This window comes from Coregonus lavaretus (genome assembly GCF_964263955.1).
Source record: "Coregonus lavaretus genome assembly, chromosome: 28".
NCBI lineage: Eukaryota > Metazoa > Chordata > Actinopteri > Salmoniformes > Salmonidae > Coregonus > Coregonus lavaretus.
This window is the reverse complement of record NC_140015.1, coordinates 28,897,254-28,912,387: the sequence shown is the minus strand read 5'-3', so window position 1 is coordinate 28,912,387 and position 15,134 is coordinate 28,897,254. Positions and strand designations below refer to the sequence as shown.

General features: G+C 43.0%; 1 protein-coding gene across 1 annotated transcript in view; it reads right to left on the bottom strand.

Moving 5' to 3' along the window:
• The window catches only part of LOC311103214 (centrosomal protein of 112 kDa-like), a gene marked incomplete at its 3' end in the record, with an annotated part of 51,873 nt that overhangs the window by 4,876 nt on the left and 31,863 nt on the right, over positions 1-15,134 (bottom strand). The window contains exons 10-14 of the mRNA XM_084144757.1: positions 13,823-13,922; positions 13,160-13,278; positions 12,098-12,241; positions 3,072-3,226; positions 2,656-2,785 (exon numbers count right to left, since the gene is read on the bottom strand). Of these exons, the coding sequence (XP_084000883.1) occupies positions 2,656-2,785; positions 3,072-3,226; positions 12,098-12,241; positions 13,160-13,278; positions 13,823-13,922 (648 nt within the window). The remainder of the gene's footprint in view (positions 1-2,655; positions 2,786-3,071; positions 3,227-12,097; positions 12,242-13,159; positions 13,279-13,822; positions 13,923-15,134) is intronic.

The following is a 15,134-nucleotide window of genomic DNA, read 5'->3' as shown; positions in this document are numbered from 1 at the left end:
CTACAGTAGTTTAGTCTAATAACAGGAGTGTTCTACAGTAGTTTAGTCTAGTAGCAGTAGTGTTCTACAGTAGTTTAGTCTAATAACAGTAGTGTTCTACAGTAGTTTAGTCTAGCAGCAGTAGTGTTCTACAGTAGTTTAGTCTAGCAGCAGTAGTGTTCTACAGTAGTTTAGTCTAACAGCAGTAGTATTCTACAGTAGTTTAGTCTCGTAGCAGTAGTGTTCTACAGTAGTTTAGTCTAATAACAGTAGTGTTCTACAGTAGTTTAGTCTAGCAGCAGTAGTATTCTACAGTAGTTTAGTCTCATAGCAGTAGTGTTCTACAGTAGTTTAGTCTAGTAGCAGTAGTGTTCTACAGTAGCTTAGTCTAGTAGCAGTAGTGTTCTACAGTAGTTTAGTCTAGTAGCAGTAGTGTTCTACAGTAGTTTAGTCTAGCAGCAGTAGTGTTCTACAGTAGTTAAGTCTAGCAGCAGTAGTGTTCTACAGTAGTTAAGTCTAGCAGCAGTAGTGTCCTACAGTAGTTTAGTCTAGTAGCAGTAGTGTTCTACAGTAGTTTAGACTAGTAGCAGTAGTATTCTACAGTAGTTTAGTCTAGTAGCAGTAGTGTTCTACAGTAGTTTAGTCTCGTAGCAGTAGTGTTCTACAGTAGTTTAGTCTAGTAGCAGTACTGTTCTACAGTAGTTTAGTCTAGTAGCAGTAGTGTTCTACAGTAGTTTAGTCTAGTAGCAGTAGTGTTCTACAGTAGTTTAGTCTAGTAGCAGCAGTGTTCTACAGTAGTTTAGTCTAGTAGCAGTAGTGTTCTACAGTAGTTTAGTCTAGCAGCAGTAGTGTTCTACAGTAGTTTAGTCTAGTAGCAGTAGTGTTCTACAGTAGTTTAGTCTAGTAGCAGTACTGTTCTACAGCAGTTTAGTCTAGTAGTAGTAGTGTTCTACAGTAGTTTAGTCTAGCAGCAGTAGTGTTCTACAGTAGTTTAGTCTAGCAGCAGTAGTGTTCTACAGTAGTTTAGTCTAGTAGCAGTAGTGTTCTACAGTAGTTTAGTCTCGTAGCAGTGTTCTACAGTAGTTTAGTCTAGCAGCAGTAGTGTTCTAAAGTAGTTTAGACTAGTAGCAGTAGTGTTCTACAGTAGTTTAGTCTAATAACAGTAGTGTTCTACAGTAGTTTAGTCTAGTAGCAGTAGTGTTCTACAGTAGTTTAGTCTAGTAGCAGTAGTGTTCTACAGTAGTTTAGACTAGTAGCAGTAGTATTCTACAGTAGTTTAGTCTAGTAGCAGTAATATTCTACAGTAGTTTAGTCTAGTAGCAGTAGTGTTCTACAGTAGTTTAGTCTAGTAGCAGTAGTGTTCTACAGTAGTTTAGACTAGTAGCAGTAGTATTCTACAGTAGTTTAGTCTAGTAGCAGTAATATTCTACAGTAGTTTAGTCTAGCAGCAGTAGTGTTCTACAGTAGTTTAGTCTAGTAGCAGTAGTGTTCTACAGTAGTTTAGTCTAGTAGCAGTAGTGTTCTACAGTAGTTTAGTCTAGTAGCAGTAGTGTTCTACAGTAGCTTAGTCTAGTAGCAGTAGTGTTCTACAGTAGTTTAGTCTAATAACAGTAGTGTTCTACAGTAGTTTAGTCTAGCAGCAGTAGTGTTCTACAGTAGTTTAGTCTCGTAGCAGTAGTGTTCTACAGTAGTTTAGTCTCATAGCAGTAGTGTTCTACAGTAGTTTAGTCTAGTAGCAGTAGTGTCCTACAGTAGTTTAGTCTAGTAGCAGTAGTGTTCTACAGTAGTTTAGTCTAGTAGCAGTAGTGTTCTACAGTAGTTTAGTCTAGTAGCAGTAGTGTTCTACAGTAGTTTAGTCTAGCAGCAGTAGTGTTCTACAGTAGTTTAGTCTCGTAGCAGTAGTGTTCTACAGTAGTTTAGTCTAGTAGCAGTAGTGTTCTACAGTAGTTTAGTCTAGTAGCAGTAGTGTTCTACAGTAGTTTAGTCTAGCAGCAGTAGTGTTCTACAGTAGTTTAGTCTAGCAGCAGTAGTGTTCTACAGTAGTTTAGTCTAGCAGCAGTAGTGTTCTACAGTAGTTTAGTCTAGCAGCAGTAGTGTTCTACAGTAGTTTAGTCTAGTAGCAGTAGTGTTCTACAGTAGTTTAGTCTAGCAGCAGTAGTGTTCTACAGTAGTTTAGTATAGTAGCATTAGTGTTCCACAGTAGTTTAGTCTAGTAGCAGTAGTGTTCTACAGTAGTTTAGTCTAGTAGCAGTAGGGTTCTACAGTAGTTTAGACTAGTAGCAGTAGTATTCTACAGTAGTTTAGTCTAGTAGCAGTAGTGTTCTACAGTAGTTTAGTCTAGTAGCAGTAGTGTTCTACAGTAGTTTAGTCTAGCAGCAGTAGTGTTCTACAGTAGTTTAGTCTAGTAGCAGTAGTATTCTACAGTAGTTTAGTCTCGTAGCAGTAGTGTTCTACAGTAGTTTAGTCTAGTAGCAGTAGTGTTCTACAGTAGTTTAGTCTAATAAGAGTAGTGTTCTACAGTAGTTTAGTCTAGTAGCAGTAGTGTTCTACAGTAGTTTAGTCTAGCAGCAGTAGTGTTCTACAGTAGTTTAGTCTAGTAGCAGTAGTGTTCTACAGTAGTTGAGTCTAGTAGCAGTAGTGTTCTACAGTAGTTTAGTAGTATATGTGGTTGGCTACCTTAGCAGCGGAGAGTGTGTGTTCCTGTTGGAAGTGGCTAATGTCAGTCTCATGTTTGGCCTGGAGCTTCTGCAGTGTGTCTTCATGTTGCTCACTCTGCTGCTCCTTCTCCCTCAGCAGAGACACCCTCCTGCACAACACAACACAGACATACTCAATACAGACATACACAGTCAGCACAACTCACTAATGATTGCCAGAACCACTGACTACTATAAGGCCCTACTGCTTGGCACAAACAAAGGCTGGAGCTGGGGTTTAGGCTGGGGAACTCGTAGTCGGATTGGATCGATAAATGAGTTGGGGGTTGTCTGTGTATTTTGGGGTGAGACTTTTCCTTTTTTTCATGTAAGGTTTGGGAAGAGAACAGTGAGTGGGTGGATGTTGGTGACCGTGTTGTGGGCTCTCCTCCTCACCGTCGGTTGGCTTCCTGCAGCTCAGAGCTGATGGTGGCGATGTGGATCTCCATCTGGCCCTTCTCCTGGGTCACCTTCTGCCTCAGCATGTTACCGTTCTCCACCTCCACTGACAGCTGCTTCACACGCAGCTCCAGTTCCCGCACTGTCTGCTCCTACACAGGGGGGAGAGGACCAGATAAATATAATCATTCTATTTGATAATATTTCTCTGGAGAGGACTATCAGCATGAGACAGCATCAACCATCATTGACCACCATTAAGACGAACAATTATGTTACAGATGTGCCATCTTAATAGGACCCTGCTTCTCACAGCAGGAAAAGAATCCTGCAACAACAGGAAATGCAAATTGTTATGTGGATTATAATTAATGGACATTTTTGTAGGGGTTGATACATTTTTCATTAGGGCAAATCAAGGCTGACATTTTAAAGTGGAAATCACAAACTTTAGAAGCCTTTTTAAACCTTGAATACACTACAATTTGCATTTCCTGCTGAGCAGGAAAAGTCTCTGCGACAACAGAGTGATCAAATTAAGATAGCAGACTTGTACAACCCAGTTTCACCCCACTGTTCTACAGCCTGAGTGGGTCATCAATCCAAACCCACTTTACCAGTATCATCCTTAGCCTGAACCAGAAGAGGCTGGTGGGAGGAGCCATAGGAGGATGGGCTCATTGTAAAGACTGGAATAGAATACATGGAACGGTATCAAACATATGGAAACCACATGTTTGACTTTGTTTCATTGATTCCATTCCAGCCATTACAATGAGCCCGTCCTCCTATAGCTCCTCCCACCAGCCTCCTCTGGCCTGAACCCACTATCCCAGCACCACAAAACAGTTTACCCAACTGAACTCAATCTCAATTCTACAGTCAGCCTGAACTGACTGTGTTTCTCAGCAACTAGATTCTCCAATTCTCAGCTAAGCAGACATCAAAGTCCTCAGTGCACCAGGGAGAGATCCTATCAGGTGGGACTGTTTTAAAATACACATCTGATGCATCTGTAGGCTTTTCATTCCCTCTGCAAAATCTCTAAGAGAAAGTTGCAGAAATAGAGGGACTTCAAAAAGTCAACTGTTCCGTCTGCCTATGAAAACATCTTCTCTCTTGTTCCCAAAAACGTTTTTCCCTCTCCCCAAGCTGCTGTTTCTTTCTGTTTCTCCTGCTCGGCCTAGTTCTGACTCCTCCATACACTCCTCTCAATACAAGTTTAAAGGGAAGACAGAAACTGAGCTCATAGCTCTTGGCCTATGTAATCCCACCAAATCATCTAATCCCATTCTTCATAAACCAGACAACCGCTCCAGATGACCAATCAGACAGACACCCTCATTCTCAAACAAAGTCCAGGGGCGTGTTCATTAGGGTACATCATAGCAAAACATTTTGCAACGGAAACGTTTTTTGTTATTGGACATGTCCAGGTAGTCCCTCCCTGTTTTCTTCTGACCATGACCCAATTGATCGTGACTGCCCAGCTAGCACATAACGTTCTGATCACCATAGGTTTATTAGAGCTTGGTGAGAGCGTGGTTGTCCTATGGTTGTTTTACATACAACCTTCCCACAACGTTCTGGGAATGGTGCAGGAGAGTTGCTTGGATTTGGAACATTCATCACATTTAAGGAACTTAAAAATAATGTTATTTCCTTGGTATTTCATTACTTTAACAGAACGTTTCCTACAAGTTCAAACATGGTTACATTTAATTTAACATTTGGTAATGTTCTAGGAACGTTCTCTAACTGGTTTGACATTGGGAATGTTCTCAATTACGCTCAGAGAACGTTAAGAAACAATGTTCTCCTGTGGGAATTTCAATACGTCAGCATAACGTTTGCTACAGGTTTCCTCATGGTTCTATTTTTAGTCACCTAAGAACAGAATGTAGAGAATGATGCACTTACAGACTCACATACTTTATTTTCATTTCAACCATTTGATGTCTATGATGTAAAAAGTGCTTGGCTAAAGACTGAGGTTAAAAAAAATCCATAGGGGCTGATTCACTTGATCCCATCTTACTGCAGAACCATTGACCTATATTTTTTATCTTGACAATTGTTTCTGGTGTTATCTCTAAGATCTGGAAAGGTGCACATGTCCTCCTCCTACATAAAGGAGGATATCCTTCTGACTTAGATAACTACCGTCCAATTTCCAAATGATCTTGCCTTTCCAAAGTTTTAGAATCCCTGGCCTTTTTGAGGATCTGAGGACACATGCCAAATCTTTTCAGTCTCCTGGGGTGTTGTCGTGCCCTCTTCACGACTGTCTTAGTGTGCTTGGACCATAATAGTTTGTTGGTGATGTGGACACCAAGGAACTTGAAGCTCTCGACCTGCTCCCCTACAGCCCCGTCGATGTGAGTGGGGGCGTGCTCGGCGCTACATTTCCTGTAGTCCACGATCAGATCCTTTGTCTTGATCACGTTGAGGGAATGTTTGTTGTCCTGGCACCACACTGCTAGGTCTCTGACCTCCTCCCTATAGGCTGGCTCATCGTTGACGGTGATCAGGCCTACCACTGTTGTGTCGTCGGCAAACTTAATGATGGTGTTGGAGTCATGCTTGGCCACGCAGTCGTGGGTGAAGAAGGAGTACAGGAGGGGACTAAACACGCACCCCTGAGGGGCCCCTGTGTTGAGGATTATCGTGGCAGATGTGTTGTTGCCTACACTTACCACCTGGGGGCGACCTGTCAGGAAGTCCAGGATCCAGTTGCAGAGGGAGGTGTTTAGCCCCAGGGTCCTTAGCATAGTGATGAGCTTTGAGGGCACTATGGTGTTGAACACTGAGCTGTAGTCAATGACCAGTATTCTCACGTATGTGTTCCTTTTGTCCAGGTGGGAAAGGGCAGTGTGGAGTGCAAATGACTGTAAGTCGCTTTGGATAAAAGCGTCTGCTAAATGGCATATTATTATATTATTATTATTACAATAGAGATTGCGTCATCTGTGGATCTGTTGGGGCGGTATGCAAATTGGAGTGGGTCTAGGGTTTCTGGGATGATGGTGTTGATGTGAGCCATGACCAGCCTTTCAAAGCACTTCATGGCTACAGACGTGAGTGCTACGGGTTGGTAGTCATTTAGGCAGATTACCTTGGTGTTCTTGGGCACAGGGACTATGGTGGTCTGCTTGAAACATGTAGGTATTACAGACTCGGTCAGGGACAGGTTGAAAATGTCAGTGAAGACACTTGCCAGTTGGGCACTTGCCAGCATGATCTGAGTACACGTCCTGTTAATCCGTCTGGCCCTGCGGCCTTGTGAATGTTGACCTGTTTAAAGGACTTACTTCAGCATAACGTGTTCTGCAGGTTTCCTCATGGTTCTATTTAAAGTCATGTTCTCAAAACTTTCCATAAAAACCACTACAAAACATTAGTAACATTCAAAGAACATTCTAAGAATGTTATTGAAAAACATATACATTCCGTTCTCAGCGTCAACAAAACTCTCTATCTTGTTAAGTGTGTTCAGGTTTGTTGGCTGCGACCACTAATTATCAACACCTGATCTTAATGAGTGCTTGTTTACTTTGAAATGGGGTCTGTTTGAATATCCTAAAATGAACAACTTCGTAAGAGTTGGCATGCTATCTCTATCCTGGTGGCGCTGTGGACTAATTCTATAGATAGAGAACAGAAGATCATAGGTTTGAATCTCACTGATGCTGTGCCACAATAAAAAGGAAATGTATTTGCATAACTAATGCTTAAGAAAATACATTTTCATGCGTCCTTTCTGTGCTTTGAGTTTAAAAAAGTTAACCCAAACTAAGCTTGCAGTATTACTAAAAGTCTTATTGAAACATTCAGTTAAAGTTAAGAAAGTTATTAAAAAACCTCAAAATAACCTATAATTTCCGTTCTCAGAACATTAATAAAACCTCCCAGGAAAACTTTCAGGGAACCATAGTAAAATGTTCTCAGAATCTCCCTGCAAAAAAAATAAAAGTAAGTTCCCAGAACAGGCTACCTTTTCACTTCAAATTTCAAAATGTTTAAAAACGTTCCATTTTACCGGTCAGGAAACTGATGGCTTCGTTCCCAGAACCAATGGGAAACCAAAAACGTATGTTCCCACAACTTCCAAGGAACCAAATGTGCTAGCTGGGTGATGCTTCCACTAGTGTCCTAATAAAAATAGTTGATTCAACCACCTACTCTCCCTGTGTGACAGTTTGGAATGCAGCGCGTTCGCAGGTTGATACAAGTGATGACAGAGTGGCTGGTTAAAGATGGGGAGCGTGCAGTCCTCTCTAGTCGATGAGACAGGAGAGCTCTGTGTGTTTTTGAGACGGAGAGTGATGTCCAGCGCCGTCAGGCCCTGTGAGAGGGGTCTATTGTGAATTGTCTGCAGGCGGCCAACAAGAGTGCCTTAAGAAAATTAAGGGGGAACGAAGGGGGACTGAGCCAGGACGTGTGCTGACACTTAACGCCCTGGCAGGGGATGAGACGGAGAGGCTGTGTGTGTGTGTGTGTGTTTGGAGCACTCCCCTGAGCACCAGGTGTTAGCAGCACGTTACATTAACGGCACTGAGCTCCACTAATGGGCTCCTTCAGAGAGACAGACACAAAGTGACACGTGTGTAGTGACAGGCTACATATTAGCTTCGCTCTCCTGAGTCCTTCATAGATTTAACTAGGATAAAAATAGGACTTATTTGAAGTGATAAAAAAACAAATTTGGCCCCCACATTTTTTTATCAAAGAGAAGTTGCATAACATAATGTAACAGATTCAATATTCAGTGATGGATGACCTACCAATGCCAGTTAAAGAGGTGGTCTCACTTAAACATATCTGACATATTCCACACCAGGAGAAGCCTTGGAGTGCTTGTATGCTGTGGTCTCCATGCCACCTGTGGTTGTGTGATGCTGTTATGGTACAGGAACACTGTAGTGGCCTGTCAGGGACGTGCTCTGTTCTCCTTGTCTCCGTTGACGCACACAGACAAGTACACACACAAAAATATTTCATTCATATTTCAGCTTGTCTTCATTTTAACATACACTCGCAACTGCTCTACCTGAACTGTTCTAGACACCAGACAAGTTAGAAAAACAATTACAGGTGTCAAAACAGCCTATGTGAAAATGTGTGTGTTACAGTGGCTTGCGAAAGTATTCACCCCCCTTGGCATTTTTCCTATTTTGTTGCCTTATAACCTGGAATTTAAATGGATTTTTTGGGGGTTTGTATCATTTAATTTACACAACATGCCTACCACTTTGAAGATGCAAAATATTTTTATTGTGAAACAAACAAGAAATAAGACAGAAAAACAGAAAACCTGAGCGTGCATAACTATTCACCCCCCCCCCCCCCAAAGTCAATACCTTTTGCAGCAATTACAGCTGCAAGTCTCTTGGGGTACAGTGGGGAAAAAAAGTATTTAGTCAGCCACCAATTGTGCAAGTTCTCCCACTTAAAAAGATGAGAGAGGCCTGTAATTTTCATCATAGGTACACGTCAACTATGACAGACAAAATGAGAAAAAAAAATCCAGAAAATCACATTGTAGGATTTTTAATGAATTTATTGGCATATGATGGTGGAAAATAAGTATTTGGTCAATAACAAAAGTTTCTCAATACTTTGTTATATACCCTTTGTTGGCAATGACACAGGTCAAACGTTTTCTGTAAGTCTTCACAAGGTTTTCACACACTGTTGCTGGTATTTTGGCCCATTCCTCCATGCAGATCTCCTCTAGAGCAGTGATGTTTTGGGGCTGTCGCTGGGCAACACAGACTTTCAACTCCCTCCAAAGATTTTCTATGGGGTTGAGATCTGGAGACTGGCTAGGCCACTCCAGGACCTTGAAATGCTTCTTACGAAGCCACTCCTTCGTTGCCCGGGCGGTGTGTTTGGGATCATTGTCATGCTGAAAGACCCAGCCACGTTTCATCTTCATTGCCCTTGCTGATGGAAGGAGGGTTTCACTCAAAATCTCACGATACATGGCCCCATTCATTCTTTCCTTTACACGGATCAGTCGTCCTGGTCCCTTTGCAGAAAAACAGCCCCATAATATGATGTTTCCAACCCCATGCTTCACAGTAGGTATGGTGTTCTTTGGATGCAACTCAGCATTCTTTGTCCTCCAAACATGACGAGTTGAGTTTTTACCAAAAAGTTATATTTTGGTTTCATCTGACCATATGACATTCTCCCAATCCTCTTCTGGATCATCCAAATGCACTTCAGACGGGCCTGGACATGTACTGGCTTAAGCAGGGGGACACGTCTCGCACTGCAGGATTTGAGTCCCTGGCGGCGTAGTGTGTTACTGATGGTTGGCTTTGTTACTTTGGTCCCAGCTCTCTGCAGGTCATTCACTAGGTCCCCCCGTGTGGTTCTGGGATTTTTGCTCACCGTTCTTGTGATCATTTTGACCCCACGGGGGTGAGATCTTGCGTGGAGCCCCAGATCGAGGGAGATTATCAGTGGTCTTGTATGTCTTCCATTTCCTAATAATTGCTCCCACAGTTGATTTCTTCAAACCAAGCTGCTTACCTATTGCAGATTCAGTCTTCCCAGCCTGGTGCAGGTCTACAATTTTGTTTTTGGTGTCCTTTGACAGCTCTTTGGTCTTGGCCATTGTGAAGTTTGGAGTGTGACTGTTTGAGGTTGTGGACAGGTGTCTTTTATACTGATAATAAGTTCAAACAGGTGCCATTAATACAGGTAACGAGTGGAGGACAGAGGAGCCTCTTAAAGAAGAAGTTACAGGTCTGTGAGAGCCAGAAATCTTGCTTGTTTGTAGGTGACCAAATACTTATTTTCCACCATAATTTGCAAATAAATTCATTAAAAATCCTACAATGGGATTTTCTGGATTTTTTTTTCTCAATTTGTCTGTCATAGTTGACGTGTACCTATGATGAAAATTACAGGCCTCTCTCATCTTTTTAAGTGGGAGAACTTGCACAATTGGTGGCTGACTAAATACTTTTTTTCCCCACTGTATGTCTCTATAAACTTGGCACATCTAGCCACTGGGATTTTTGCCTATTCTTCAAGGCAAAACTGCTCCAGCTCCTTCAAGTTTGATGGGTTCCGCCGGTGTACAGCAATCTTTAAGTCATACCACAGATTTTCAATAGGATTGAGGTCTGGGCTTTGACTAGGCCATTCCAAGACATTTAAATGTTTCCCCTTAAACCACTCGAGTGTTGCTTTAGCAGTATGCTTAGGGTCATTGTCCTGCTGGAAGTTGAACCTGTGTTCACGGGGTGATGGTGTTCTCGTGGTGATGAGAGGTGTTGGGTTTGCCCCAGATATAGTGTTTTCCTTGATGTCCAAAAAGCTCAATTTGAGTCTCATCTGACCAGAGTACCTTCTTCCATATGTTTGGGGAGTCTCCCACATGGCTTTTGGCGAATACACTAAACTTTGCTTATTTTTTTCTTTAAGCAATGGCTTTTTTTCTGGCCACTCTTCCATAAAGCCCAGCTCTGTGGAGTGTACAGCTTAAAGTGGTCCTATGGACAGATACTCCAATCTCCGCTGTGGAGCTTTGCAGCTCCTTCAGGGTTATCTTTGGTCTCTTTGTTGCCTCTCTGATTAATGCCCTCCTTGCCTGATCCGTGAGTTTTGGTGGGTGGTGCACTCTTGGCAGGTTTGTTGTGGTGCCATATTATTTCCATTTTTTAATAATGGATTTAATGGTGCTCCGTGGGATGTTTATAACCCAACCCTGATCTGTACTTCTTCACAACTTTGTCCCTGATCTGTTTGGAGAGCTCCTTGGTCTTCATGGTGCCGCTTGCTTGGTGGTGCCCCTTGCTTAGTGGTGTTGCAGACTCTGGGGTCTTTCAGAACAGGTGTATATATACTGAGATCATGTGACACTTAAATAAAGTCCACCTTTGTGCAATCTAACTAATTATGTGACTTCTGAAGGTAATTGGTTGCACCAGATCTTATTTAGGGGCTTCATAGCAAAGGGGGTGAATTCATATGCATGCACCACTTTTCCGTTATTTATTAGTTCGAATTTTGGGATTTTTTTTTTTTTTTTTTTCTCACTTCACCAATTTGGACTATTTTGTGCATGTTCATTACATGAAATCCAAATAAAAATCTATTTAAATTACAGGTTGTAATGCAACAAAATAGGAAAAACGCCAAGGGGGATGAATACTTTTGCAAGGCACCGTATATATTGAAACTCTCACTCTGTCAGATTGCTTTGATAGACTTCACTTTACCTTCTGGTTTTTGGCAAGCACCAGAAACACTGCACACAGAAACACTGCACACGGTTGCATGATGAAAGACAAACAAAATATTTCAGAGGGCTTCGATACTGAGACATCAAATAGAAAGGGGGAGTTCAGAGCTACCTCACCTCAGCTGACATCTCTTATGAAGAGAACAGGGGTGTGTGTGTGTATGCGCGCCTGTGTGAGTGCGTGCACGCCCATGCATGTGTACCTCTGTGTGGAGGTCAGCCTAAACTAACAGAGGTAGAGCACCTAATTTCCATTGAGAGAGGGCCCTTTAATGTTGCGGGTCCCACCTGGCTATAGACTGTTTAATTATTAAAGAGGGGTCTTACCCGGCCTCGCACAGCCCACTTTGATGCTTCTTAAATTCCAGCTTGCTGACAGACTAAGGCCAGGAGCAGCTCTCGCTGCACATGGGAGCGTGTGTGTGTGTGAGAGAGAGAGATAGAGAGAGAAAGAGAGAGAGAGAAAGAGTATGCATAGGAGTGTACACTCTACCTGTGAAAGCTGCTGAATGCAAATGTCTGTGTGTGTGAGAGAGGGAGATAGAGAAAGAGTATGTGTGTGTGTGTGTGTGTGTGTGTGAGACAGCGAGAGAAAGTGTTTTTGCGTATGTACTGTATGTGTAGGAGTGTACACTTTAATTGTGAAAGCTGCTGAATGCAAATGTCTTAAGAGAAGCTAATTCATAAAGTACTGTACTGTGTCTGACTGGCCCGATGCTGATCATCCTTACATACCCCCCCCCCCCCCCACACACACACTCACGGTAGCCCGTGTCTGGGCGCCGTACTCGGCCTCCATCTTGGCCAGCCTCTGGTTGGTGTCCTCCAGCAGCTCCTGAATGTTCTCTGTATGCTTCTTCTGCAGCTCAAACTTCTCCTGCTCCATGCCCGCCACCGCCGCATGCAGCTGGGGGGAGAATGGGCAACAGACACCACCGCGTCAGTCAGCCTATCACAGCTACTACATGTGGTACCTCGGCTACCTCCATTGGCCTAGGTGTCCAATCAAAGTCATTCTACTGTACCAACTCTGGCCTGTTCTGCGTGTCTCTCTCTCTCTCTCTCTCTCTCTGCGTCTCTCTCTCTCTCTCTCTCTCTCTCTCTCTCTCTCTGTGTCTCTCTCTCTCTCTCTCTCTGCGTCTCTCTCTCTCTCGCTCTCTCTCTCTCTCTCTCTGCGTCTCTCTCTCTCTCTGCATCTCTCTCTCTCTCTCTCTCTGCGTCTCTCTCTCTGCGTCTCTCTCTCTGCGTCTCTCTCTCTGCGTCTCTCTCTCTCTCTCGTCTCTCTCTCTCTGCGTCTCTCTCTCTCTCTTTCTCTCTGCGTCTCTCTCTCTCTCTCTGCGTCTCTCTCTCTCTCTCTCTCTCTTTCTCTCAGTGTCTCTCTCTCTGTGTCTCTCTCTCTGCGTCTCTCTCTCTGCGTCTCTCTCGCTCTCTCTGCGTCTCTCTCTCTCTGCGTCTCTCTCTCTCTCTCTCAGGGGCGTGATACCTTATTTTAAGGGCAGGAGAGTTACTTTTTCTCATTACATCTAAGCAGAGCTTTCCTTATGGATTTCACCATCATACGCTTAGTGAACCTGAACAGAAGAGGGGAAATCTAATTAAGATCTCATTGAGCGGCTCAGTTACATTATTTTTTAAATAATAAAAACACACTAAATAGAAATGTCTAGAATAAAGATTTCCCAGCTCTACAGTGAGCCTGGCTTGGTGGAGGTCTGCTCAGATTCCGCCCTTTCAAATCCTTCAATTGCAGCCTTCCTCAGGCTTAGGAGTGCGTAGGTGCTAGGGCTGGTTGGAAATCGACTTCAGCCCTTCAACTTTCCTTTACCTTTTTCTCCCACTCGTTTTTCAGGGAGTCGGTGCTCTGATCTGACATCTTCTTCAGCTCGCCGATCTGCTTCTCTTTGCTCTCGCGGATGACCTGGGACTCGCGCACCACGCTTTGAACTATGGATGGAAAAACAACACACATACACACAGACAGAGAACTCAGTAAGGCCCTGCCTCAGGGCCTACACACATGTAGACAGAGACACACACATACACACACACCAATAAACATTTGTTTCTTTCACACTACTTCAACTAAGTTCTGTGTTCAGCATGCTTTGTTGGGCTCGTCATTGTTGTTTTATATTGTATGTCAGCACTAAGAATATTTCCAATCTCCCATATTGTGTCTGGGTTAAAGCTGAGTATAGAGAACGTCTGCAACTAAATAGCTCTGTGTTGGAAGTGTACTGTACAACATGCACCGTCACTAAAGAATATGTTTATGACAAGTGTGAAATATCAGTGGGTCTCATAAAGGTGCTGTTAGAAGGAGCACAGCTGGGTAGCATCGCGCCACACCAGTGGAGTCTCCCCCTGTAACAGTAACACTGCGTTTAAACTGGGATTTTACTCTGAGTGTGCAGAGACACACTGGTGTAAACATCCCCTTGAGTCTGCCTCCAGGCTCGACCCCCACCGTGACTCCACGACCTCTGACCTTTCTTCTCCAGCTTGCGCACACTCTCCTCCGATTCCTTCTGCTTGGCTCTGTACATGGTCTTCAGCTCCTCGATCTCGCCATTCTTACGGTCTAAAATCTGAAGTGGAAAAGGGACAGGTAATTTCAACCTCTTCAAAAGTGTTGCATGTTGTTTCATAGTGTTGCAAAATGTTGCATAAATATTGTAGTTCCGGATACACCTCATTTTCAGCTCTTCCTTCATTTCTCAACTGTTTTTGTTCAGGTGGTTATGATTCAGCTCTTCCTTCATTTCTCATCTACTGTTTTCGTTCAGGTGGTTATGATTCAGCTCTTCCTTCATTTCTCATCTACTGTTTTTGTTCAGGTGGTTATGATTCAGCTCTTCCTTCATTTCTCACCTACTGTTTTTGTTCAGGTGTTTATGCAGACATACAGGACATATCTGAGAATAACATTCAGGAACTTGCTCATTAGAAATGATGTGCTTCAATATGATTGTAGTGCACTGTGGTGGGTGCAAAATGTGTGTCTTCATACCTTTGCAAGCTAGACTTATTGAAAGTTAACAACTTAAATTAGTAGCAAAGGCCCCATCCAGAACCAACCCTTAGCACTAGACACTTGTTTAGATCTGAAATGATTGGATAGGTATAAGCAAGATGACAAAATAATTAGCCGGGTGGACACTACCATATCTATCCAATTCTTTCAGATCTACATGAAGTGCCTAGGGGAAGGGGCTAGGGCCCAGAATGGAGCAATATTGTATAATTGCTACACCTGAGTTTGAGTGATTAGGTCACTGATTGCCACTAGCTGTCTCTAATTGAAACCTAGGAGAGTCAAGGTGCCAATATAAGGAGAGAGCAGCATGCTCACAGTTAAAGCAGGAAGGTGTTAGCAGGCTGTCTGTCTCTGCACCATAGCTACTGGGTGCTGCAGATGATCTGACTGCTATGGCTCTTGGACTCGCCTTAAGGTAAGAAACATGGGTTCTCTTCAATTAGTTGTAAAGTTGCACTGGCCCGTAACTAATCATTTTGTCTTGCTTTTCAGGGTCTCTTGGCTCTGTCTGCTTTCTGGAGCAAGTCATGGGTTTTCCTGCCCAAAGTGGTAAGACATTTTGTTTAAATAAGACTAGCGTGACTGGTTGGTATTAAAATTCAGCCCTCATGTATTTAAGTTTTTGTTGTACATACAGGATACTGTCCAATGAAATGCGTGCTTGCAGGTTCCTTCTTGACAACTCTCCATCAATGAGTCATAATAAAAGTGAAGAACATGAACTAATTAAATGGCTGAGTAGAACAAACATTTTAAGTATAAT